Source organism: Agelaius phoeniceus, chromosome 4 (genome assembly GCF_051311805.1).
Source record: "Agelaius phoeniceus isolate bAgePho1 chromosome 4, bAgePho1.hap1, whole genome shotgun sequence".
Classification (NCBI taxonomy): domain Eukaryota; kingdom Metazoa; phylum Chordata; class Aves; order Passeriformes; family Icteridae; genus Agelaius; species Agelaius phoeniceus.
This window is the reverse complement of record NC_135268.1, coordinates 16101430-16127220: the sequence shown is the minus strand read 5'-3', so window position 1 is coordinate 16127220 and position 25791 is coordinate 16101430. Positions and strand designations below refer to the sequence as shown.

Below are 25791 nucleotides of genomic sequence, written 5' to 3'. Positions count from 1 at the left end.
TTTGGCAATGGCATTAGGTTGTTGACTCACGCTCACTTGTGTGTCACTAACAACCAGCTCCTCTCCTGGGGCACTGCTGCCTTCCACATGTTCTTTCCTGCTTTTACCTGGGCAGGCAGCTCTCTTTATTCTCTTCTAGATCCACACACACACACACACATTCACTGAGAGAGGCAAAGAAAAATCCAAAATCCACTCAGGGTCTGACGTCTGAAACAGGAATGTGCCTTGGGTCCCAAGACTGAGGAAGCCTCACAAAGGGACAGCAAAGTGAGAAAACAGGAGCAGCAGCTGAGGACCAAATGAAGCAGAAGTAGCTTGAAAAGCTCAGCTTTTAAATAGTGTCTTACTGAGGCACATCAAAATGCATATAAAATGTCCCAATTTCCCTTCTTCCTCCACAATGAGAATTAATACTTTGACTCAGAAAATTGCAGGCAGAGTTGTCTTCTCCCTGCAGGCAGCCAGAAAGCCGAGCCTTCTTCCAGGGTTTGAGGAGAGAGGAGCTGGAAGCCACCTCCAGCCCAGCCTTGCAGATCTGCATGTTAAGAGCTAAGGCTCCCTTTTGCAGCTTCTGGGCTGGAATAAGTGCTTCATTTCTGGAATATTTCCCAACTGGGAAGATTATCTCCCCAGCAGTGATACATATAAAAGCCTTATGGAATAAATAACATTTATTTCTTAACACTCTCCTTCCCCTTTACCCACCAGCCTGTCAGACTGCACAAGCTCAGCCTGTGCATCCCATCCAACCTGAGCCACAGACCTTCCCTGCTAAAGACAAAGCAAACATGCTGCAGAAAATCATCAGGATTTTCTAAAGGAAGTCTCTCATCTGAGGAATATCTGGTCAGCAAACAGAACTTAACACCAGGTTTTTCTGCTTTCTGGGATAGCTCTAATGAAGGGTTTTGCCTCCTACACCAAAGAATCACAAAATGTGCATATCCCAACCTCTCATTTGTGCTCACTGAGCTATGTGATGTGTTCCTTTAAACCAGCTCCGAAATCCCCCCAGGTTTTGCCTCTGTATCCATATAAGCTCCTTCAATTACTAAAAATGAACTATTTCTACCTTTTGATGACCATTATACAAATAAAATTGCTGACAAGACTTGCCACAATGGTTTTCCACATCCAGAAAAGGATTTCCTGTTTGCCAGGAGTCGTATCACACTATCAAGGGACAAACTGCATATACCTGAGGTTTTCACTTCACCATCTGCAGCAGGCAGGTACTCTCAAATAGATCAACATGATAAGTATGATGATGAATCTCTTTTCAAATTTCAGTTTTCACAACATCCCTATTTCTTGCAATACAAAAACCAACAAACCTGCTAGTCAATGGAAATGAGAACTGCATTTTCATTTCAAATGTCCATTTGTTACACAGTTCAGGGCGCTTTTTTGTTTTGGGTTGGTTTTTTTTTTTTTGCCTTTTTTTTTTTTTTTTTAAAGCAGTTGACAACTGCCCAGCAACAGCAGCCTATGTTTGCAGTCACTATTTTAGGCTACATCACATGTCAATTACATAACCTTGTTTTACTGCTCTTGAACTGGTTCGAACAACCTGGGAAAGAGATTATGGCAGTCCCTCCCAGCCGGCCATCCATCCCCACACTCCAGCAGGACCTGTCCCCCCAGCACAGCTCCAGTGCTTCTCTCCAGGGCTAGTTACTCATTGCCAGACCCACCTGAGACACTGGATAATTAACTTCCTCAGCTCTGTTTAAACCAGTCCAGTCTGACCACGGTAAACTAATAAACTTGATTCCTCATGCTGAGATTTATGTGTAGCAGAATAAGCTTATAAATGCCACAGCCATGGTACAGGACTTAGATATGAAAATTGGCCCTTCATTTTACACAGAGAGTACTCTGGGTTTGCATTTTAGATATTGAATCTCAGGGTTTCCCAAAATTCAGGGTTTATCTCCTTATTACTGCACAGACCCTATCATTCCCAGACAGCGTGCTTTTCAGCTGCTGACCAAGCCAGTATCTAACAAGATGACAATACTGGTCTATTATTAACATTATTACAGCATGCTTATAGCATAGGTATAATCTAAATCCTTCCCTGAAAGAAGAATTTAGAGCTTTCCCTCCTTTATAATAAATTAGAGGCTTAATTAAAATTTGTTTTGACTTTGGCAAAATATTCTTCACATCTGGGATATTTCCTGCCTGCTTCTCATTCTAAATTACCTTCTGCTACTTCTAGGTCCCAAGATATCTTTCACTTTCTCCACTCTTTTATATTAACTGGAATCTTTTTTATCTGCCATTTTAATGATATTTTTCTAAAGTCTCCTTACTTTCTATTCCCCCCTTCTTTTTCTTTTCTTCAATAAAATTTGTTTTCCAACCATTTTTTTTAACTTACTTTCATCCTCAAGACTTTTACCCCTTTCTTGTTCTGTAACACTTTCTTCAGTCTTCTCATTTATCTTCTAAATGAATTATTTCCTCTGTTCAGCCAATAAATGTGATTTCACAGGGCACATTTCATACTGCAGTTAAAGGTATGGCTACACCTGATTGAATATACTGAAGCAAAGTACATTTAAATTACTGATGGCAGGGGATAAAAACAAAGCCTCAACAGAATCATTTCCTGCAGGGTCCACAAAACCCAGCAAGGGCTTTTTCAAAAGCAGGGCACACCCACTGGTGCTCACAGATGAGCTACCAGAGCTTCCTCCAACAGCGACCACACATACAAAGCTGATTCCCCTTTTTTTCCTGGAAGTGGAGCAAGGAGGGTTGCGTCTCCAGATGCTGGAGACATATATGCAAAAATGCAAAACTTTTATTAAAAATGCAAACTTCATATGCAAAACTCTTTGAGTTGTCATTTACACACTCCCTACACACACACCTAAGAGCACAGACTCCAGTGCTCTGCCAGTCTTAACATGGAGACTGTCTTCTGCTCTTTCATGTTCTCTGGAAGCTTGCTTTCACACTGGGCTGAGACCAGGATAACAACAACAATTGGAATGGTCTGGTGACCCTGGCAAAGGAGATGAGAAGTTATAAAAATGATTCTCACTCACTATTTTAAGCAGACTGAAAGGGCACCGATGAGAGGGATCAAGGAGAGAGGAAATTTGGCAAGGGAGCATGGGATGTAGCCCAAAAGAGGCGACTATTTTCTGCAGGAGAAACCATCCAGCAGGGATGAAACCTGCTAATGGCAGCGAGACGAGCGAGCACAAAAATATTTGTGAGCACCTCACATTTAAGGTCCACGTGCACATTTTCGTATGCCGTGCTTAAAAAACACTGCAGAATCTTGAAAGCCCCTCCAAGCCTGTGTGTGGTGCTCCAGCCATCCTGTTATTCAGACAGGCTGAGCCACCAACACAAGATATGCCCCAAACTGGTGCTGAGACCATCCCCAGGACCATTTCTCAGTTCAGCTTGCTGGAAACCTGAAGACAGCCACATATCAGACTCCAAGATAATTCCCTTTTCAGGTGGTCAAAGAGATGCTGCATGATGTTAGCACAGAAGAGGAATAGGAAAAACCTGATCTTTGCAAAGCATTTCTGATTCAGTGAAATCACACAGCACTGGAAATCTCTTTTGGATGAAAACCAAGGAAAATTATCTACAAATACTAAAAAAATCCTGTTATTGAGTGAAATAATTTTGTTTCTGTTTTGAAACTAGTTTTCAGCTCAATTACTTTTGATTTTAGATTATAATGGATACAGTGATACAGAGAGTGGAATTAGAGCTTTAGAGGATGTTTTGACAAAATCACGCATCTAATACTTTACAGCATTTTCTCTTGCAGCAAGTTTCCAAATTTTCAGTTTGGTTTAATTTTAACTGAATATTTTTGAAGTCTAGATGCTGCTATCTGCAGAGGCAGATTTACAAGAGATCATGTTGCATGCGTGCTGGCTAATACTGCTTTCCCATGCTACAAATCTGATAAGGCATTCTTGACATACTACAAATTTCCAGGCACTTGAATGGAAAATCTCAACGTACAAGAAATGGTCTAAAAGGTCTGAAAATACTTTTTTAAATGAGTGTAATGCAAAAATCTTAAATTGTAACTGAAATGCCCTTCCATTTTTTGGTGCCATAAAGTGGTCAGCCAGTCTGCTCCACTGATACACGATGTAGTATCCTGCTCTACAAATAGCTCACTGCTCCAACTGGATTTCAGGAAGCACTTGGTGTAAAATAACATTTGTGTGAAATATCAAGTTCATTTGAGGGAATGTTTGAGAGTGAGGTGTGGGGGGAGCATTCTGGGATATGGAGCACTAGTTGGTAATGTGAGGATTTCTGAATGACTCTGTGGCTCCCTGAGCCAGACTCCTTCAGTGAACACTGTACTGAAACTATTCACCTCTACAAAAGTATTTGTATTTGCAAGTGTATAAAGTGTATATGAATTGTACCTGAAGCCTGGTACACTTTATTCATTCCTCCAAACTTCTGTGTTTGCCCAACCATCCTGCTGATATATTAATGTAACAAATTGTCTTTGCAGTAATAACCAAGAGATAACTTCTCACAGGACAAACAGAAAAATCAAGATGCACAGCATTAATTCTGTGGTTTGCACCTCCATTTTAAAATCTGCAATTCCAGGCTGACTCCTTCAATAAGATGCATGCTACTTATAAAAGATATTACTAGAAAAATAGGCTGTTTGTTTCACAAAGTTAAACTTTCCCCAACTCTTGATCTCAGTGAAAATATTCTGTTAATTTTTTTGTTTTTAAAACTAGCTGCCCTTTGGTTTTTGCAAACATTTTGATGTTCAAGTCTGCTGTGTTCTTGCATTTAGCATGCTCAGCAGATCACAAATTTTATTCTGTGTGAATGACACATTATCTTCAAAGCATATTTTTCTCTTGCATTTTTCATGTACAGTTTACTACAGCTCAGTCTGGAAATATGCTAAATTTATAATAATGAATATTATTATGTATAATAGCAACAATTTAAAATATTGCCAGCACATACGTTGACAAATATTTTCCACTAAAACCCTGGTCAATAATAATTTTCTTTTAAAGGCTGCAAGCAATACCATCACAAGAGAGCCTTTTAGCACAGTCCCTTGAGATCCCAAACACAGAAATGTTGACCAAAGTAATATCAGATGCTCACCAAAGTGAACTTAAAAATTCTCTGTATTTGTTTACTGACTTTTTGAGAAGGAGTCTGGTTTATCCTTTGAACTATGTACTTGTCTCCCTATTTATTTTCTTCTTGTTCTCTCTCCATTTGTTTATTTTTATCAGGAACCTCAGCTCTCTGTCACCCAGATAAATCTGAAGAAAGAAGAAAGGGGATTAGAGGGCTGTAGAAAAAAGATCTGACAATTATAATGAAATTTCACAGTACGTTTACTGTTAAAATACTATAACAACATAAACCAAAAAGTGCAAATTCAGATATTACACTAATTACAATCATGATTTCCATCTTTAATTGGATGAGCACATCTTTCCAAGTACCATTCCCCAAAGTGGGTGCAGAATTTCTTGGCTGCAGAGCCACAGGTCTCAGCCTCCTCCAACCCTTCCCCAAAAACCCCTAAACAGGACCAGAAAACAAACACTTCACCCTTTGCTTACTCATCCACCCTCAAGAGGCTGAGCAAGCATCACACAGCAGCAAAAACACTGATGAAGAACCAAAGCTTTGCCTAATTACCCCAAATTTTACTGGAGCTCTTCTCACAAGTAAAACCCCCATGGCCCCTCTCACCCAGGCATGGTGGGTCTGGCACCTCAGCTGTGGCACAAGAATGACCTCTAAGAGATAAAAAAGATATTAATAAATCTGCCATGGTGACAGCCACCATGCTGGGTGCTGGATCCATGCCCTCATTTCTGCACCTTTTCCACAGGAATTGCAATTTGCTTGGTCACAGAAATATACACAGGGGTGACCTTTCACACTGGAATCATCCTAGGTCTTGAACAGCTAAAGCCACGGGTGACTTGCTCTGCATCTGACATTTCCAACACATATAAAGTTGCCATTGGGAGTTATAAGCAAACAAACCAGACATCTTTTAAAGCACACAAAACTTCTCAGACATATAATTCATATGCCAGAGTGACACCTTGAAGGGATCAGACCTTCCTTTTTCAGCAAGGGAAAGGATATTCAGGTAGAACTGAATGTGTGAAATTTCAGCCCCAATAATGGTGGCCACTGAGAACAAAAATGAAAAAGGAGGCATAAGACAACAGAAAAATAATTATCTTGGGACATAAATACATCATAACTCAGGCATAAATATAATTACTTTCAAAGAGCATTTTGCCTAACTGCAATAATTGTTATTTCAAAATTTTTTTGCTCAATGAAAACTAAAGACTAATTAATATATAATTTATATCCAAATTCCCCCCTGGATTAGGGTTGCAGCTCCTCCCTGGTATATATCCTCACCCTCTGCATTCAACTAATTTAAAAAGAACAAAATCAGAAAGTCCTCAGTCTATTCCCATTTAACTTCACAAGGAGCAGGTCTGGACACAGATTTGTTTTTTTTTTTTAGAGTTCCTTTTTCATAATTAGAATTCCGGTAGTACTAAGCAGATTGAATTCATTTTAGTTTCCTGCAAGTAGCTATTTAATACAAACTGATGTGAAATGAAATGTCATTGCTTACAAGAAATGTATCAACAGCACAAAAATACTTTGGACTAATCTTGATAAAATACAGCAATTTGCTCATTAAAGTGATAGAAATCAGCCAGGGACAGAGTCCAATCTCCTCAGGAGCAGCTGCTGGAGCTGAGGCTTGCAGGAGGGGTCAAGGAAAGAAAGATGATGAGGGTGGTGATCCCCTAGTGAAAGCCATGGTAGGAGCTTAACTGCAGCTCCATGTGGCTCATGATGTGTTTCTGCACTCTGGAACAGGTGAGTTTCCCTACTGGCATCAAAAGCAATTGTTTTATCATGGGAAAATGAGAGTGACTAAAGGCAAAGACCACTTTGTAAGTAAAAATGACAAAATCTGCATTAAGAAAATGGAAATTTTAAAAAGGTCACTAACATAAAGAAACAAAATCTGCCCTCTGCTTATGCCAGATTTCCTTGTGGTGTATTGCACCCCAGTTCACAATTATGAGAGAATAACCCAATCCTATGCTTCTCCTTATATATCCCAAATTGGTAGGCTGTTTTGCCATCCTCAGAAGTAACTTTGAAACTGCCAGGCACCAGCATTAAAAGCCTCCCTGAAAATGTGCACTTGTGTCTGAAAATACACAAAGAAAAGATCAAAATGAAAATTAAAAGCAGATGCACTTTATGTACTAAAAGGTTTTTCCACTTTGATAAGTGGATTATAATGAAGTGTGGCACCATGTTTCATACAATTTATTAATCCAGTCCCACTTATTTACACTCTGAAACAGCATAATGATTTCAATGTTGGAGCACAGCCAAAACTCACATGCAGAAACAATTAAAAAGTTATGTGGAAAGATTGGTGGTTGCTGGTTTTTGAGGGACTTCCCAAGCGACAGACGGACTTTTAGTTAACCAGAAGACCTAAAGTTGAAGTAGACAAGACAAAGTGTGGAAGTGAACTAATTTTTGAAAGGGAATAGAGACCAACCAAAAGATAATCAGAGCCTGACTTGCTCTGCCATTACAGCCCCTCCAAGCCTGGAGAAGCTGGTACAGACAGAAGACCTCTCTATATTAGTGCTGATGCAACTAGGGAAACTCCATTTACCCAAGTTCAGATGCCTACACTGAGTAAAAGGGAAAATCAGTGTAAGAAATCCACTATTCCTTTGCAGAAAAGAAGAGTGTTGGTTGGCAGTTCCCTCCTGGGCACAGCACACTCCTCCTGCCTCCAGGAGCACCCTTACCCCTCACAGTTCCAAGGTAATGGTCCCTGAAGATGCTGAGCCACCCAGCAGGTCAGGAATACTTCCTTTAAAGTGGAGACACCACTGGGAGATGCACTCATGCAGAAAATGTATTTTATTTATTTATTGATGCACAATGCCCAGTTCATTTTATCCACTACATTTTTTATCCACTAAACTCTCTCTCCCTCTACTCCTCACCTGAAAAGGCTGCTTATACAGTGAGCAGGAAATCTAGAATCCAGTTTATTGTTATTATCTGGCAAGATGTACATGATGAAAAGATCCTATACCAATTCCATCATTAAGTATTTCTACAGCAAATTTCTACTGAGCCTAAGTAACTGCCAAAATCAGAGTTTATCACACTGTGAAGATATCCTGTGAACTATCAGAGGGACGTCATTGAAGTAGGAAGAAAAGAGGAGGAGTTGCCAGCACAAGTTTGGACAGAAAAATAATACAAAGAGGTGTAGCAAAATTGGAAGCAAAGATAGGAAACAAGCAGTAAAATTGCAGTAGGAAAAAATGCTATGGCATGTATCAAGGGAGAAATCCAAAGGAAAGAGTTAACAAGGCAGAGTAACAAAGAAAAATTTGGAAAGTATCACCATTGAAAGAGACCTAGGAATACGAGGATAATCTGAATATAAGAAGCAATGTGTCAGAGGAGAATCAAGTGCCACTGAGACCCCTGGCTTGTTCTGTAGAAGCATTACACAATGGGGCAGGGTGGCACAGCAGTGCTCTCTTCATGCATTTCTTTTGCAGCCACACCTGGAATATTGTATGCAGTTCAGGCGCTTCATTACTGGAAGATACAAACAAACTGGAGGAAGTCCAGAGAAGTGGAACGGAAATGATTAGAAGCCAGAGGGACTGATTTACCAAGAAAATTTAAAGTAGCCCTTTGCCCGCCTGTAACTCCTCTGATAATTAGAGATGGGAAATGATAACAGCCCAGTCCAAGTCCCCAGTCACATGCCTGCAGCCCTTTTGCCTTGGGCACCTAAGCATGTGCCTAGCCTTAAGAATACCGAGTAGCCAAAGATTTTTGACCTGATGAAGAGAGTAAGATCAAGGGAAGGAAAAAAATTTAGGCTACATGCCATCAAAATCCTCCCAGGAATTAATTATGACTAAACGAGCTACCATAAAAGATGGAGATTGCATCGCTTGAAATTTCACATTTTACTGCTGATAATGAAAAGGGTTATTCACATCTCAAGTTTATCATCTGTAAAACAACAGGACTGTTCAATAAAAGCAGTTTTACCCATACAAGTCTTTGCCACAAACATATATAGCACCAAGTTATCCTGTCCAGGTAAAGAGACACGGCTAAGCAAACATTTTTACCCCAGACTGTGTAAGCCAGGTGGAACAGTTCTGCAAAATGACAAATTATATCCCAGCAGGGAAGTAACTGGATTAGCCTAGCTCCTCACACACTGACATTGCTGTGAAGTGATTTTTAGGAAGGCAGCATTTTATGTAACTGTTGAGCTGTCAGCAGGGCTCTACTGAAAGACACTTTAAAAGTCATGTAGAGGCTGCCAGAGCCTGATCCAGGGAACGGGTGATTACCATTCACATAGGTTTTGCATGTGATCTGGGAAAAAAACCCTCAAAGCAACCAAGCACCAAAAAACTAGCCAAAAAACCAGCAAAGCCCAGCTGCAGGCAGCCTGCAAACAAGCCTGCTGGGATGCAGCTTGCTATATAATCTCCAAGCAACATTCCAGGCCAACAGCCATGTTTGGGCACACAAAATTCCCAAGCCCCTGTACCAGCAGGTGAGCCCACCCAGAAATGTTATCCTAAAGGTAACCCTTTGCCCCCACATTGCCACCTGAAACCCCTTCACCTGGCTTGGGCTTAAAACCACTTCTTGATGCTCCAAATAAGCAAAGTTCATAGTTCTGCTCTGGAAAAATACCCTGGACAGATCCTTAGTCCATAAATGAGAGACAAAATAGAAATCTGCAGTGTTTACTGGAAAGTCAGCATTTGTTGCTAAAACTGTGCTGGCTATGCATACCTGAATAGCATGCTAGCTGAGGCTTTTGTTTATGCAAGCAATGCAAGCTTTAAGCTACAACTTTTGCAATATTTTTATTAACTCGACATTTTTCTGCAAACTACATTTAGACTCCTGGAATGAAATAAGAACAGCATAAAGTCAACAGGTCTCAGCTTCAGTGCATTGGTGCCTTGATTTTACCTTATGATTTTTTTGTAATGGACATTCTGCAGCACAGTTTTGAAGGTTTGGCAGAAGGTAAAATCACTGTGTGGTTGATCAGTGCTTTGACTACTTACAAAGTCATACCTATAAGCCTGAGAGTCCTACTCCAGGGACTTCTCCCCCCCCTTTCTCTGTATAGTATATGTCAAAATGAATCTGCAAATTGGTTGAAATCTGTCAAAAACCAAATTATCATCATTGAATATGGTAGGTCTACATATAGTTAAGGTTGCCTGACACTTCTCATTTTAAGACCTCATTTTCTATTGCTTATAACTTTACCACACATTAGCAGTTAGGGCTGAAATTTTCCATGCTGTGTGTCAGCCCGAGGCTGAATATTATTTTGTGAGAGTAAGAATGTATCAGCTAGAAGCACGGAGCTTAGTGCAAAGTAAGTTTGTGAATAAGGGTAGGGAGGAACATGTTGGTTTTCTCCCGTGTTACATTTTTCACAGACATATTTGAGAAGCTCAAGAGCCTTCACACTTTGAGACAGACCCTTTGAAGCATCACTGCTCTGATACCACAGATGTGCCTTTTGCCATCTCATACATTATCACTTAAAATTATAACGGATCACAGTATAAAATACTGAAAAGTTGCAGTTTGTACGTGATATGATTTGCAAAGGTTTTGGTGGAAGTTGGCTGCCAACCTCCAGAGCTCCCTTCTGCAAAGAGCACGGACCAGGGCAGAGGGTCTGAGCTGAGCTTGTGCTCCAGCCATCTCTTCCATGTGCCAGGCAATGCTTTGGCACAGGGACTACGTGCAGAAAATCCCCATCACACTCTCAAGATGCAGCAAGAAAACAGCTTGGAGGAAAGGGGAATGAGGCACAGGTTGCAAAAGCAAAGGCAAGCAAAGAGTAAGGCAAAAAATAAATGTCTATTCGTGCACTGAGCCTGACCTGTCACTCCCATAGCTTGAATGTTCTGACTGTTTAGCATTTTTAAGAGACTGCTTTCCAAGGAGGCAGACATGCAGCTGGTTGGGGTACAGGTCCCCATGTGAGGCAACTGGAACAGGCACCCATGGCTCCAGCTCTGCCTACAAGCTTTCATGGTCCCTGGGACTTGACTTGCTGAGTCTATCTCGGGGGTGAGCCCAAAACAGCCTGATGCCACCCTCTGCTGCTCTCTGTAAGGACAGGGAAAATAGCTAGTGGCAGCCATAAAAACTTATGGATGCAAAAATGTCCCCAAAAACCTGTCCCAGTAACCTGTTTGTCCCCCAGGTTACTGCTGGCAGACACCTACGTGGCCTCACAGGGCTCTGTCATGGTGCTGTGACAGAGGAGTGCTGCCCCAAGGGATGGATGTCCCACACACATCCCATTTCACCTCTCCCCCTCTGGCCTTAGGAAACAATGACAACCCCTGGCTTGTGATTTACATTGTCTGCTTTTCTAAAACTTTCTGGGAAGAGGAAATGTGGCTCTAAGACACTAACCACTGAGCAGAAGAGCATATCCCACACCCTCCAGCCCTGCAGTGCAGGCTGAGAGGCAGAGCAAGCATGCCCCATAGCTGAAGGGAGAAATACAAATGAATGCTCCCAGGACATATTCCCTGCTCAAATACCTCCTGCACAGGGAGTGGGCAACTTCTGCACATGTTGCCATGGGTGCCACTGGCCAGCAAAGCCATCCAGCCCAGAAGCTGGCCTGACATCCCATGGGTGTGAGGCCTGCACAAACCACAACCAGCAGTAAAACCACAGAGTTGAGAAAAACGTAACTCAAAATATCCTTCAGCGTGAATTTGTGACCCAGCATCCATCAGTACCTGCAAGTGAGGGTTACCCTGGCAGCTGCTGTATCTGCACTCAGAAATTAAACTCCAGTGCTTGGAAGGGACACGGATTACTGAGCCATCATCAAAAGGTTTGGCCTGGGGAGCTCCAGTGCCGCATCCACGCTGCGGCTGCAAGAACACCCTCCCAAGCAGGCTCTGCAGAGAGAGCAGTGTTTTCCTGCAAATACGATTACACTGACTTTAATTAGGTAACTGGCTCAGTGGTTTTGATTGTTTCAATTGGGTAAGCACGTGACAGGGATTGATGTATAATTAAGATGAATTTTAAAGATAAGTGTTCATGCTGAAGTGGTGGAGCAGACACGTTTGTCGCTGCCCGAGGACGAAAGAGGAGAAGTACAAGTGGGAAGAGCTCCTCTCTCCGCTCAGTCAGTGATTGCTGACCTCTGTTTTTCATTATTCCTAGGAAGTGGTCAGTTAACCCTCATCACAGAGCAATAAACCGTGGCAGAGAGCGCTGATTAATGCGCTGCTCCCCACCAGGGTCAGGCACGAGGAGAAACCCACGGCGGGCTCCTGGCAGCTTTAAATGGCCATTAGTTATAGTTGTGCAAAATGGAATTAACCCAGTTAATCGAGCACTGAGCAGCCACGCTTCTGCTGAGGTCAAGGGTTCCCAGGAAACCAAAGGTACACTATGTTTACATACAGGGAAAAACACTTAAAAACTCCCTAAAAAACCCCAAACCCTGACAGGCTGATTAATAAAAATGAATACTTACAATAAGTTTGACTAAATAGTGAATAAACATAATAACTGCACTGTACATATTAACTGAGGGAAAGTCCTAGAGTAAAGGACAAAAGAAAAGCAACAGATTGCCTTCAGCAGCCTATTAAAACATGCTCCAGGAGAGCTGCTGCACTGCAGCAGGTGGCCCTGTTTAGATCCCTGTCCCCAAAATCCTTCCTCACCGCCCTCCCTTCTAAACAGGTTTGCTATTCTGCCCCTTCACAGGCTCAGCCACATGGCTCCTGTGTCCCTCAGTCCTGGGCTGTCACACATATTCCTCACATTCCCAAATTTGCTGTTTGTAAACCCTTCTCCCATGAGACCCAGCGAGAGCTAAGGAAGCAGAGAGCCAAAGGTAAAGCCTAGCAGAAGGACACAAGCTAAAGATGCACATGCCAGCTCAGTCTGTGACAAAGACATGACAGGCCTGAGCACCAGGGCTTTTTTCTGAACAACTATCTTCCTCTCACTTTAAATTTAATCTTCTTTTATTAGTATTGGCAAGTGCCACTGTAAGGTGTGACCTCCATGTCTGGAACAGGAGAACTGTTTTTGCTGTGGCTGCTCTGCGCCCCTCACTGGATGCCAGAGGCCTTTCTCCCCTCTTTCCCTAAACCTTTGTTTCTGATTCCAGCTGAAATCTTATATTTGTCCCACAACTGGATGGAAATAATTTATTTCTAAGGATTTCCCTCATTTTTTCAGTTGACAACCTTGGTTCAAAGTCTCCAAGAAATTCCCAGGCATACTGATTTTAGGATTAAGGATTGCATAATCCCCATAATGCACTTGCATGTGGATTTTGGATTAGCCCCCCTTGCAGTATCTGGCAGCACCTCAGATCCACCTTTCCCTGTGGAATCTGAGTGGGCACCTTGGGCTGTAGAAGCACACACAGCATTTCCCACCTTATTCCTTGTGGGAAATACAGGTGTTCCTGCATTGTGACTTTGTTATTGAAGGCTTCAAGGACACAAAGAATGGTGACAGTAACAAGGACCTTCTCACTTTCTTTGTGGAATGGTAATATAGAAAATACAGAGAGTATGAGAATGGCAATAGGAAGGGCTGAAATGAATTTCAGAAAGATGATACTGTCCTTCAGTTTTCTATTTCTGGAACTTTTTCTAACTCAATGGAAAAAGGGATGCTTAAGTAAGCAAATTTACCCAAATGCTGTTCAAAACCCCTCTGCTGCTCAACCCTCTTTTGTCTCATCACAGAGCTTTTAGCATGTACTAATACATATGTTTTGCTTGTGCTTTTATGTCCTTCATTTTTTCATAAGCTTTCCATGAAGGATCTTTTATTATTAAACAGTCAGTGAAAGAGCTCATCCTTGCCATATTTCCTCTTCCTACTTTGAAATGAATAATTTACACAGAATAATTGCTAGGTATTCTTTCTAAATTTCTTACACGGAAGTGGATTCCTTCATGAAATAGAAGGGAAGCAAGAAAAGATGAAGCTCAGGGAAAACCACTGTGTCCAAGTGCTTGCACTATTTTCCAGCACCATAATTTATTTTATAAAGCTGTATGCAATGTTGCTGTATTAAAATATAGTCTACTTGACAGATTGCCTGCTGCCCTACATTCAGCACAGAGTTACCTGCACGATGACAGTGCAGAAGTATGGAATATGAATTACTACTCATAGTTCTCAGGGCTCTATAAACCACTTGAACATCTAGAATTCAACTGTCTGGCTGTTTACACCTTGCAGATGAAGCCTTTAACAACCACCCTCACCCAAAATACAGCACAACCTGATAGTTTCAGGAATATGGTGCTATCACTGTAGGAATACTCTCATCCTGTTATCACTAAAAAGACTGCAAGTGAAAGGCATCATTTTTTAAGTAGGTTAGTGTCTTTTCATTCTCCTTTTTTAATTTTATGAATAGTTTAGTATGCCAGTGCACACAACCTAAGAAGTACTTATTATTATTTTTTCCCAATAGCCCATCATTATCATTCTGTTGTATCAGAGAAAATTAGCACCTATCGCTTACATAATTTCAAGCACTATTGTTAAGAGTGGAATTTGCATGCATGATATGGTGTATAGGCTAACACAAGTCCATTTGCTAAGTCCACGTGGTAAAATGGATGAATAAATAATTGAATGCTTAGCTCCAAATATATAATTATTCTTAGAAAAAAAATTAGAGCACGAGTCTGTGAAATACATATAATAATACTCATCTACAGCTAAACACCAAGACAAAAAATGTCCTTTCAGAAATGGAATGATATAGTTAGATTCCTAAAATGCTTATAAGAAACTTGCATAAATGCCCGAGTTTTGAAAGTACAGAACCATTGCACTTCTTCCCCACAGGCATTAGCTTTAAATTAAAAAAGCTGTTCCAGCCTAATCAAGAAGAGGCTTATCAGAGAACGTGTGCAGAGCATGCAAAAGGTTTGTAAACCTTCAAACCGCAGTTTGGATTGTTCCTGTTCAAAATCCTTCCAGCTTGGTTTCCTGGCCCTGCTCTCACACACGGCATCGCTCAGTCGTCTCTGGGAAAGCAACATTACCTTTTTTACCAGCACCCTGCTCTGGAATCAGCCTGGCTGCTGTGACTGTGTGGGAATTGTTTGCCATGTGTCCCTTCCATCACACAGGATCACATCAGTTTTATGCTATGTGAGGGAGCAGGTTTTGCAACAGCGAGTTCTAAACATTAGGTCCGGTCTCTCTGTCCTGGAGAGCACCACAAACTGATTTCCAGAGGAAGTAAAATAAACAGGCAGGGTACAAATGAGGGAAATATGCTCTAGTTCTTCTGCCTGGTAGCCCAAAATGAATGCAAATTCACCATGAATGGCAAATGAGTAGGGAAAATGTCACTATTCTGGGTATGGTTTTCCGCAAGAATCAAGAATTAAGGGCAAATGAAAGGAGATGTAGAAATCTGATACAAATGCCTTAATGCTGAAAGTAATGACACCTTTTCTGGAAAAAGTGCAAAATGCTAAATTACAAGAATAAAAAAAATATTCAAAATATTTACCAGAATATTCAGTAACATGCAAAGGGGATGGCCTTTTGTTGGCATCTTACAAGAACAGTCTGAAAGTTCCAAAGAAGCAATTTTCTTCAAAATCACCATTACACTCTTTTTCTGTAATACGGACATCACATTGTGTTCTAAAATAATGTCTCTGTCTTTCTATTGCAGAAACTATTCCCATTTTGGCATTTTTCTCACCCTGTGACTTGCCAGCCTACGTTCTGAATCTCTAGAATAAATTTCTAAACCATAACCATTCCACATTTATTTTCTGAGGCATTTATGTAGCCCTTTTGAGTTTCTTCAGACCTTCTTTTCCAGGTGGGAGGCACTGAGTAGTTTCATTAAACAGAAAAACCTACTGCCTAAAGCAGTAATTCCATTTCAGCTTTTTGCCCTTATTACTGGTCCTCTGGCATTACCATTGAAGAAAATCTGTAGATGGACCTTTTAAAAAGTTATGATTTAATAAATCAGGAAAAAAATTCTGTTAGGAAGACTAGAAGGATGCAGGTGTCACTTCTGTCTTTAAGAAGAGCAAGAATACTTTTTTTTTTAAATGCAGAGGATGGTCAAACAGGTTGCCCTGAGGAGTTCCCACCAATGGAAGTATCAGCACGTACTAGAGAAGCTGCATTACAGCCTTCCCAAATTCACTCCAGTCAAATGGTTTAGGCACCTATTGAGCTCCAAGCAAGCACCACCATTATCCATGTGTCCTGCATCCTAGGAACCTTGCTCTGGCTGCTGTTGCTGAACAAGTAAGAAATCTTAGACTTCCCAACACCTCAAAACCTGAATTCTGATCTAAATCTCCCTGTCTCTTATTACATTATGTCTTACTTCTACACCCTTGGCCTTGCCTTGCCAGACCTCTAGCTTATCCTGGGGACAATGTGGATGGTGATTTAGGATGAATCACGACTGAAGTCAAAAGGACTCTTGCCCGCATTCACGTGCTACTGAGAACAAAGTATACAAAGGATTACAGAGATTTAAAGAAGAAAGAGAGAAAGGGAAAAGAGAGAAAGTCAAGAAGGCATGAGGCAGGTGCCCTGAAGAACTGGCATCTCCTTTGCCATGGGCTTACTTTATAATAATAAGCAAGAAAAAATACTAATTATCCTCCCTGTTTCCTGAATATCCAACTTGTGATCCAGAGTCTGATTTGCAGTGGTTTAAGTGACCATGGCTGTAAGTAAAATCAATGGAAACTGCACTTTGGACATACTAAGAGCTATAAAATGCCAAGTACTTAGACCCTGATATCCTAAATATCATAAATCATAAATCCCAAATCAGTGAGTATGTCTGAGCTTAATCTGTGCCTTATCTCCTCAACTGTAAAATAGGGGTAATAACCACTCATCTCATAGATTAAACAATGCTTGTGAAGCACTTAGATATTAGTGAAATCACTACAAAAAAAGCTTTGTAAGAAATGAGTAATTATGTATTCTGAGCAAGAGATGAATAGTAATCAGCAGTGAAGGCACAGGACCATACATGGGGCAAGGAAAAGAATATAAGACATTGAATAGCTGCTTATTAATTCAACACCATCCAATCTCTTCAATGAACAAGGCAGAGGTGTAATGGAAAAAACTATATGGGACTGTGTTATTAAGGCTGAATTAGGAATCATTACATGCAGTGCAGATGAACAAAGACGCAGGCCACTAACGTTCAGTACTTTCGTACTTAGTGACCATTTTGGAAACTTGATTTTTTTTCCCCCTACCCAATATATTTTAAAAAAGCAAACTTAAAAAAAATGAACCAGCTCAAACCCTCTGGAACCCACTACTGCACCTAATACAAGAAACCACTGAGGAGCAGTAACTCCAAACTGCTTGTTTCTACTTGCTCTTAGCATAGACAAGGTACATACAGAAGCCAAACATCATCATCACTCTTGAAATAGGTGGGAATGGACTGATTAACTCATGTTCCCTATTTTAGGGCCCTGGATTTGGCAACTCAACAGTGAAAAATGGCACCAAATAATTTTGTAGGTTAAAAATAGGTAATATATTTTTGGTCTAACAAAATTTTCTCTCTGTAAACAATAAGGACCTGTGGGCTTCAATGCTGACCATGGGCCATTATTATTTCTAAAAAATCTGACAAAACTGGCTCTGTCAAAGTCTAGATTCCAAACCTAACAGAGACACTCACAAACTTCAACAACCTAAAACTGTGCTCCAAAAAAAAGGATGAAATCCTGGCTTCATTTAAGGCAATGGGAGATTTGCCATTACCTTTCCCACTCTATTTATATCTGAGATGCTAGCAGATGCCTTGTTCCCTCTGTCTACAACAGACAGATCTGTATGTACATTTTCTCTCTTTTTTATTCTTTTTTTTTTTTTGTCTGAAGACTGTTTTCCCATCCCCTTATTTAAAATGGGATTAGGAGGCACAAAAAGATGCTTTGTTTCTAGCCTTATATATTTATTTTCCAGCTTTATCTATTAAGAATTTCTTTTGGCCACAACACTGCAAAATTCCTTATCTCTAACACTGGAGTGCTGAAGGCCCCTTGCAGGATTATCCCCTTTTGACTTTTAACTACTTATCCTGAAACTGGAAGAGCCTTTTCAGGTTTGAAAAACTTTCAGGAACCTAAGGATTGTAGAAGGGAAGTGCTATTTGGTCCTAAAAGTGAAAATTATAACGTTGCTTCTAGAGGCTGCCAAGGCAGGCAGTTAACAGCATTTTATAAAGTAATATGTCTTAAGAAGCACTACCATAGCTTTAAGGAGCTAAAGCTAAAGCTAAAGCATCCTGATTAAGGATGTTTTATGATATTTTATATGTTTTATACTGCTAGATATAGATCTTGTCGATGTATTTCTGTCCAACTGCAAATTCCAATTTAAATGTTCGCTCATACTTTATTTATCCCTTTAGTTATATTGTATCAGGCATTACAAAACAAAACAAAAAAAATCCCATCAACAAAAACCTGATGGGGCCTGGGGAGGTACCTACAGAGCCTTAGCTGGGTAGGATGGAGTTCTTTCAAAAGGACTTCACTCTCCTAAGCTTTTTTTTGAACTCAAAATGAGAAAAGTCATTGCAGGAGACAAACATTAATCGGCTAGCACAAAGCAGTTCTGCCTTGTGCAAGATACTTCACATCCATTTTACATCCACTTTACATCCATTTCTAAAACCTGAAGTTCTGTACTCCTGTGAAGATCTAGTCATTCACCATCATTACAAATGGAATATTCTAAAAACATTATTAGCTAGTCCACCCTCTCTATTACTCACACTTCCTCCATTTTCAGAGTCAGCTGAAGTCTCCAGCCTCCCCAGGATACAGCATTAACCAAAAGAGACCTCTTTGGCTTATCCTTTACTACCACAGAGAACTAAATTATATCATTGGCCACTTCTCTTAAGAGCAATTCCAAGGTAGGCACTTAAAGCCTTCGTACTCTTTTTAGGAAAGCGCCCCCACAAAAGTCTCTCTTTTTTGGTGGTTTACAGCATTCTCAAAATAGCAAACTAACTAATGGGATTTTTACCCATTTACTCTTATTTCAGTCAGTTCTTAGTTCAAAATAAATTCTCCTCCCTCTCGGTTGTCTATTCCTCAACTGTAATATTTATAGGCAGCAATCATGTCCCAACTCAGATTGTTTTTGGGTAAGCTAAAAAAAGCTAAAAGCATTCAGTAACCTGACATAAGATAAATTTTTATTTCCCAGATCATTCCAAAAGCTCTCCTCATGTGCTTACCTGACTTTGAATCAAGCTGTCTTTACTATGACGGTGACCAGAAGTATACTCAACTCTCCACATAAGCATTCCCAGTATCACTTGTACCATGACAGTGTGAATATTTCCCTGATGGCTTGAAATATTTGGTGCATCTGAATTTTACACATCCATTTTGTGCAACTCAACTCTGCAAGTGGCTCAGCCAACTTGGAACTACTACCTAGAAGACAAATTTCCCAGGAAGCACCCTGTCTATCCTTCCTGTAGGAAAAGAGATCCATTCCTTTTTAAGGAAAAGGCAGTTGACATACTCAAGAAAACACTGAACTAATGGCTGTAGCATTGGAACATTTGTTAGCCAAATATTTGTAGCTACTTTAAATCAGCATGCACTGACAGGGCCACCCCCCTCTCTATGAAGACTCTGACTTGCTGGGATGCTACCCTGTGATGTGTTAAAAAAAGAAAACAACAACAATAACAAATTACTGCAACTGAGTTCCCTGTCACATCATACGAATGCCAAAATTTCTCTGCTCTTAACAGGATGTAGAAGGTAAGTCTGTATGGTGCTTGAATTTGGTTCTTGAATTTGTGGCAGTGGAACGCTTCTGCCCAAAATAAACCAACCTTACCACTGCATCCATGCTCCATTTACTGGGTATCTGTGCTTGTGCAGGCTGGCTATCACCTACTGAGCATATTATTTTACAGACCAAGCAGGCTAGAAATTAATATTCATAAAACAAAGAACAAAAGACAAATGACAGAGTGCAGGAGAAGAATAGTTGCATGCAGCCCTGTGCGTGCATTTTTCAAGGCTAGACAGCTGCCTGTATTTAAATTCTCATACTCATCTATCCCTCTCCACAGCAACACCAGCTCACACAGTAAATAAGTTACCCTCAAAAAACTGCAAATGTTGGGATGTCTTGGGGGAGGGAAGAAATTATTAACACTTTTGGAAAGGAATGAATGCAGATTTTCAGCTTCCTTGATATAAAATATTTTTTGTATCGTTTTCACAGCTATTAACCGACTTATGTTCTTTGTGGCACTGCAGCTGCTAAACCCACTCATTCTGTGCTTGTTTTCAAAGCAAGGCACTCCGTCACCTTGGTGGTTCCCAAATCTCCCCCCTCCATCTGAAATGCTACCACATTCTGCCTGCTCCCAGAATGTGGTAGCATTTCAGATGGAGGAGGGAGATTTGGGAATCTCCACTTCACACTCACCTGAATGCATCCAGCGTTTTTTACTGAACACTGGGCAGTGTTTTCCATGCAGCCCACATATTCCAAAGACCCAACAGGAAAGATTTTCCTCATGTTGCACCTCTCCCCAGCTTTAAAATATTCTGTTGCAATATATGTTAGATTCTTTATTCTTTCATTTTTTTCTTATGTCTCAACTCTTGCTGCTTGGGGTTTTTTTTACTCCTTTTTGGGGTCCCATGGCAAATTTTTTTAGCACCTTCCTCCTACCAGTCTCCTCAACTCTGAGCTGTTAGTAACTAAAGCCAGCCTGCAGAAGGAACCAAGACTTCATTTCACAGAGCAATACTGCCTGCCAGAGCTAAACCCAGGAAAAGTCCTTTTCATATATCCATGAAAGCATGGAAGGCTGGTAGCAGCTTCAAACCTATAATGACTTAATTATTTAAATTTTATTTTACACCTATTAACCATAGCATATCAAGTAAGAGTAGCAGCTGCTACATGAATTTGACCAGCTCACTTGCCCTCAGCAGATCACCCATCTGCTTGCTCTTCACCTAATATTTCTGTTTGATAGGTTGTAAAACAGATTCTTGCAACAGGTCAGGAACAGAGTCAACTTCAAATCCCACATAAAAATTTCTATGAAAACATATGGACATCTATACTGAGTGATGTCAAATTTAGAGAGGCCACGGACCTTAGGAAAGTGGATAAAAGGAAAATTGCAGCCTGTTATGGAAAAACACTGACTCCATTACAGTGAATGAACAGAAGAGTGGAGACTGAAGAACTGTATGTATAATTAATTATAGTAATACAGACCTACAAAATTCATGGCTGCACACAGTGAAAAATGGTGTGCAAAAGGCCTGTTATGTGTCAATTTCAGTTTCATACAGCATAAAATGTATTGCTTTTTCAAATGATCAATACAGTGAACTTCCCTGTTCACCAGTAGCATTCTATAAAAAGTTATGCTAATGAAGCAAATGATTCAAGAGTTCTGTATGTTAGCATTTCTCATACCTTGATAAGTTTTCCACTTCAACTGAAATGAAAACAAAAAAAAAATAGGGAAAACAAAAAACAAGGGAAGCACACAGAAAGAAGCTTTCGTTTGTCTTCTACTAGGGCCTCTAAAGCCTTGGGAAGTTCTTCAACTTACAGTGCATAGGAAAATCACCTGTTTCTGAAAAAGCAGGTAGAATTTCTTTGTTCTTAGGCTGCTCACTTAGGGGAACAGCAAGTTTGCAACATCCAGGAGGCATCAAATCAGACTAAGAAGTTTCCTTCAGCCAAATTATCCCTCCACTCTAAACTGACAAAAGTTTAGGCGAGGAAAAAAACCCCACAACCCTAGGAACTTCCATTGTTGTGCCTGTGTTTTTACTTCAGAGCTGGAGAGAAATCTATTTTTTAAACTTAAAAAAAACTAGCTTTAAGGTTAACCTTCTGGAACAGAAATCAAGAACAGAATCTGATTTTTACTGAATTACCCCATCTTTGTATTTTAAAAAAAGGACAAGCTTCCTTATAACTGATCCAGCATAATTTTTTAATGCTCCCATTTGAAGTAGCTAAAAATTTCCAAGTAAATATGCAAAATAACTTAAAGAAAATGGTCATTTTTGCTGTAGTCTTTAGCACCATATGGAGATGAAAAAAATGCTTTCCTTCTTGCTTCCAAGCCAAAGGAAGAATAAAAGATTAGCAACTTACGAAACAATATAAATTTTGATTTAGGAGAGATTACCTCATACTTGTCTGGAACTTGAACAAATGAAGACTGAAAATGCAAAGCATAGGCAAGAACAGCTGTGATTTCTGACTTCAAGCCTGTTACTCTCCTTAGAGAAAGCTGCTTCAGTGGAAAAAAAGAAGACAAGCCTGGCCAGGTGCTTTAGGTTCCCTCACAGTACAGTGTATTTTCAGCATATGACTCTATTTTGATCACAAATTCAAGTTTAAATGACTTTGGGATTGGCCATATCTGTAATTGAGGAAAAAACCCATAGAATAAAATTAACCTATGTAAAAATGTATTCTAAATGTATATGCCTTAACTTTTGCAGTGACACCATTTACCAACACTTTTACAGTCCAAAGATTTTTAATGTTTGCGAGGCAGATCAAATTTATGTTAATGACAAAATCATGTTTCTTCAGAGCAGTCTCCTGTTCATCAGTCAGTAATCAAAAAGCCTGCACCTACTTGATACTAGACTAGTACTTGGATAATTTACAGCCTTGGATTTAATGCCACCTGAAATTACTTTTGAAATTTTACCAATAAACCCATTTTAATACTCTTTTTGGTCTACACCTCTCCTTCTCCTAAATCCCTTAGACATTTCCTGAAACTTCCAAGATACAATTAACTGGGAATACAATTACCAGATTTACAATTTGAAATGCGAACTTTAGTCTCCTTGTTCTTCTTGGTTTCTTGGGTTTAAATTCCAATAAAGTTGTTATTTTCTGTTATAATCTCTCTGGGTTTGTAGGATTTCAAAGGAGCCTGAAGGAGTTGGCAGTCAATGGCTGTTCATGGTGTGCTGACAATGCTAGCCATTCCAGCTGAGACCCAAAAAGCTGGGTAGTGTGCAGAGTTCTCTCTCTCCAAATCCCTCTTTTCTCTGCTTCCATGCTTTTTGACCCAATTTGTCTCCCCACTTCATAGAGGAGCTGAGTTGGAGGAGTTAAAGGTCCTTACAAAAAGAAGGCACATCATCAACTGAGGAATGTTTAGTGGATCATGAAAGAAATGTGTGTGTCCCTGTGCTACAAATATTTAATAGTTTCAATTATTTCAAATAGGAAACCTCAGGAAGGGGTTTTTATTGGTCCTGCTCTCAACTGAAAAACTTATGATGGCTCTACAAGAAACCTCTTGTTACAAAACTACCTACAAAAACTTTTATTTATATGGATTGTGCCAGGATGTTTGAAGCCAATATGTGTGTTATGTTTTTGCTATGACCTTTTGGGGCCAACACTCTACAATATATAAAAAAGTGCAAGCCGAGACAAAATTTCAGTGTCTGCCTAGCAACAATGCTACTGGTAACATCAAGAGCTCAGTCATGTGCATACCAAGAAATCTAGACAGTGTTCACATACCACTGGTAAGTACATGTATCTTACTATAATGACTCTTAAAAATGTATTTAAACTAATTTAAAGCACATCAAATTTTTAGGGATGACGGGGTAGCTTTCTCTTTTATTTTTAAATTTGTTTTTTTGCTTAACTTGCAAACTTTCAGAAATTACTGATCAGTTTTAATTCTATTAGAAATGTCTTTCTATACCTGATCAGAGAGTAATCCTTTCCTAATAATTTTGTCTTATGAGGCTTAAAAACTGCTTGCTGCTCTGTTAACTACTAAGGGGATTCCTTAGTAATTTTGTATGGATGTTCCCTGTAAATCTGGATGGGAACATCCATCATGCTATGTTGGAATGGTCAGCAAAGGAGATGTAAATGTGGGCAAATAGTACCTTGAAATTACAGTGATTCAAGACTGGAGAGGAAGCTTTCCTGGGAGGCAGGAATGGAGGCAGGAAGACAACAGAAGGTGCTGTCACTTCAACAGTATGTGCAGGTACATGGAAAGCTTCACCATCACCACCACCCAATCAAATATTATCTTCTCATGATTCAGGGGTCAGCTTAGATGTGGGTGCCTGGAGAGCCATCCATGATGTGGTGTGGAAGTTCATGGAGGAAATCACTTAGCCAGAAAAAAGAAGGTTTTCCAGTTCACGTGCTATATCAAGCAACTAAATGCTCAAGAAGAAGTTGGGGAATGAGGACATCAAGGTCAGCTACTGCACAACTCTAAGAGAAGATGTTTTCAGCAAGGGGAAACCTTTTCCATGTCCTTATAACTTTGGGAAGTTAATTTCAATTAGATTGACACTTCTGATGATAGATAGATAAATAGATTGATAGACATTACACGAAGTCTTGACTTCAGTGACGCACAAGCCCTCCAGGTCTATTTAACAGAGAGCTAAATCCTTATTGCCATCAGAAGTAGATTTAATGATCACAGAAGAAATTAATCACACCTCACACTGCCTCACTCGGTGCACAAGCTGGACACCATATTAAGAACCTATTTTTTTCCTTCTAGGGTTTTTTTCATGAAGATAAATCAGTGAGTAGCGATCTCCTACTTCATCTGTGGTTGTAAGAACATTTACTCACCAGCAAAGACTTCCAAAAACCTATATGGTATTTGTGGCCTTAGCATGCCATGAACTCTTATTATCAGATATTAAAAACCTTTTATCCATTTGAAGAAGTTGCTTACAAGGTCTGTAAAGGTCACTCAACTTTTTTTTTTTTTTTCATCTTAACACCATAGAATTTTACCAACAGCAGAAAACACATAGGAAAATTTATATGTCTATACACATATATTTCTTAAAAAACAAAAGAAAATATTTTGTCTTTTGTGTTGATGTTTTTTGTGTTTTCTTACCTTCTACTGCTCTCTTGAAGAAAACTTTACAGCTGCCACATGTAACCACCCCATAATGACATCCAGATGCTTCATCTCCACACACCAAACACACTTTGGAAGGTCTTGAAGATCCAGTTGATACACTTCTCAATGAAGAGCTGGAGTGAAAACAATCAAACAAAACAAAACAGATATGAATATTTCAAATAATATCAGCCATAATACAAAGTTCAATTAAGAATTTATAACAGGTATATTGCTCAAGGCACCTAACAATTAGGAAACCACAACTCCTTCTGGCAGTGCCTAGCTGAATACACGAATAGCTTTAATTAGTAAGTGCAATATTTTTACTGTCTGTTTTAAAACACCCATAATATATCAATGTTAATGTGAGAAGCTACCACAAGGGCAGTGGAATTTATTGGTAGCAGATGATTAAAACTGAAAATAAAAAACAAACTAACTAACAAACCATTCTAGCAGCAACCTGGCAGCTATAAATTTTCTTTCTTTTTCTTTATTTGTTTGAAGCCTTCACAGCTAAGGAGTACCTGTAAAGAAAGCTCTAAGGCCATTTGATGAAGTAGTGCAGCAATTTGGTGTGTACTCCCCTGTCTGTGCTCCTGCTTACCACTGCAGTAGTTCATGAGCTTATTTCTGATATTCCTGCA

The 25791-nt window shown here is 39.9% G+C and overlaps 1 protein-coding gene across 4 annotated transcripts in view; it reads right to left on the bottom strand.

Moving 5' to 3' along the window:
- The window catches only part of NR3C2 (nuclear receptor subfamily 3 group C member 2), a 190118-nt gene that overhangs the window by 54694 nt on the left and 109633 nt on the right, over positions 1 to 25791 (bottom strand). For all 4 annotated transcript variants that reach the window (XM_054633356.2, XM_077176960.1, XM_077176959.1 and 1 more), the window contains one exon: positions 25136 to 25275. In XM_054633356.2, the coding sequence (XP_054489331.1) occupies positions 25136 to 25275 (140 nt within the window). The remainder of the gene's footprint in view (positions 1 to 25135; positions 25276 to 25791) is intronic.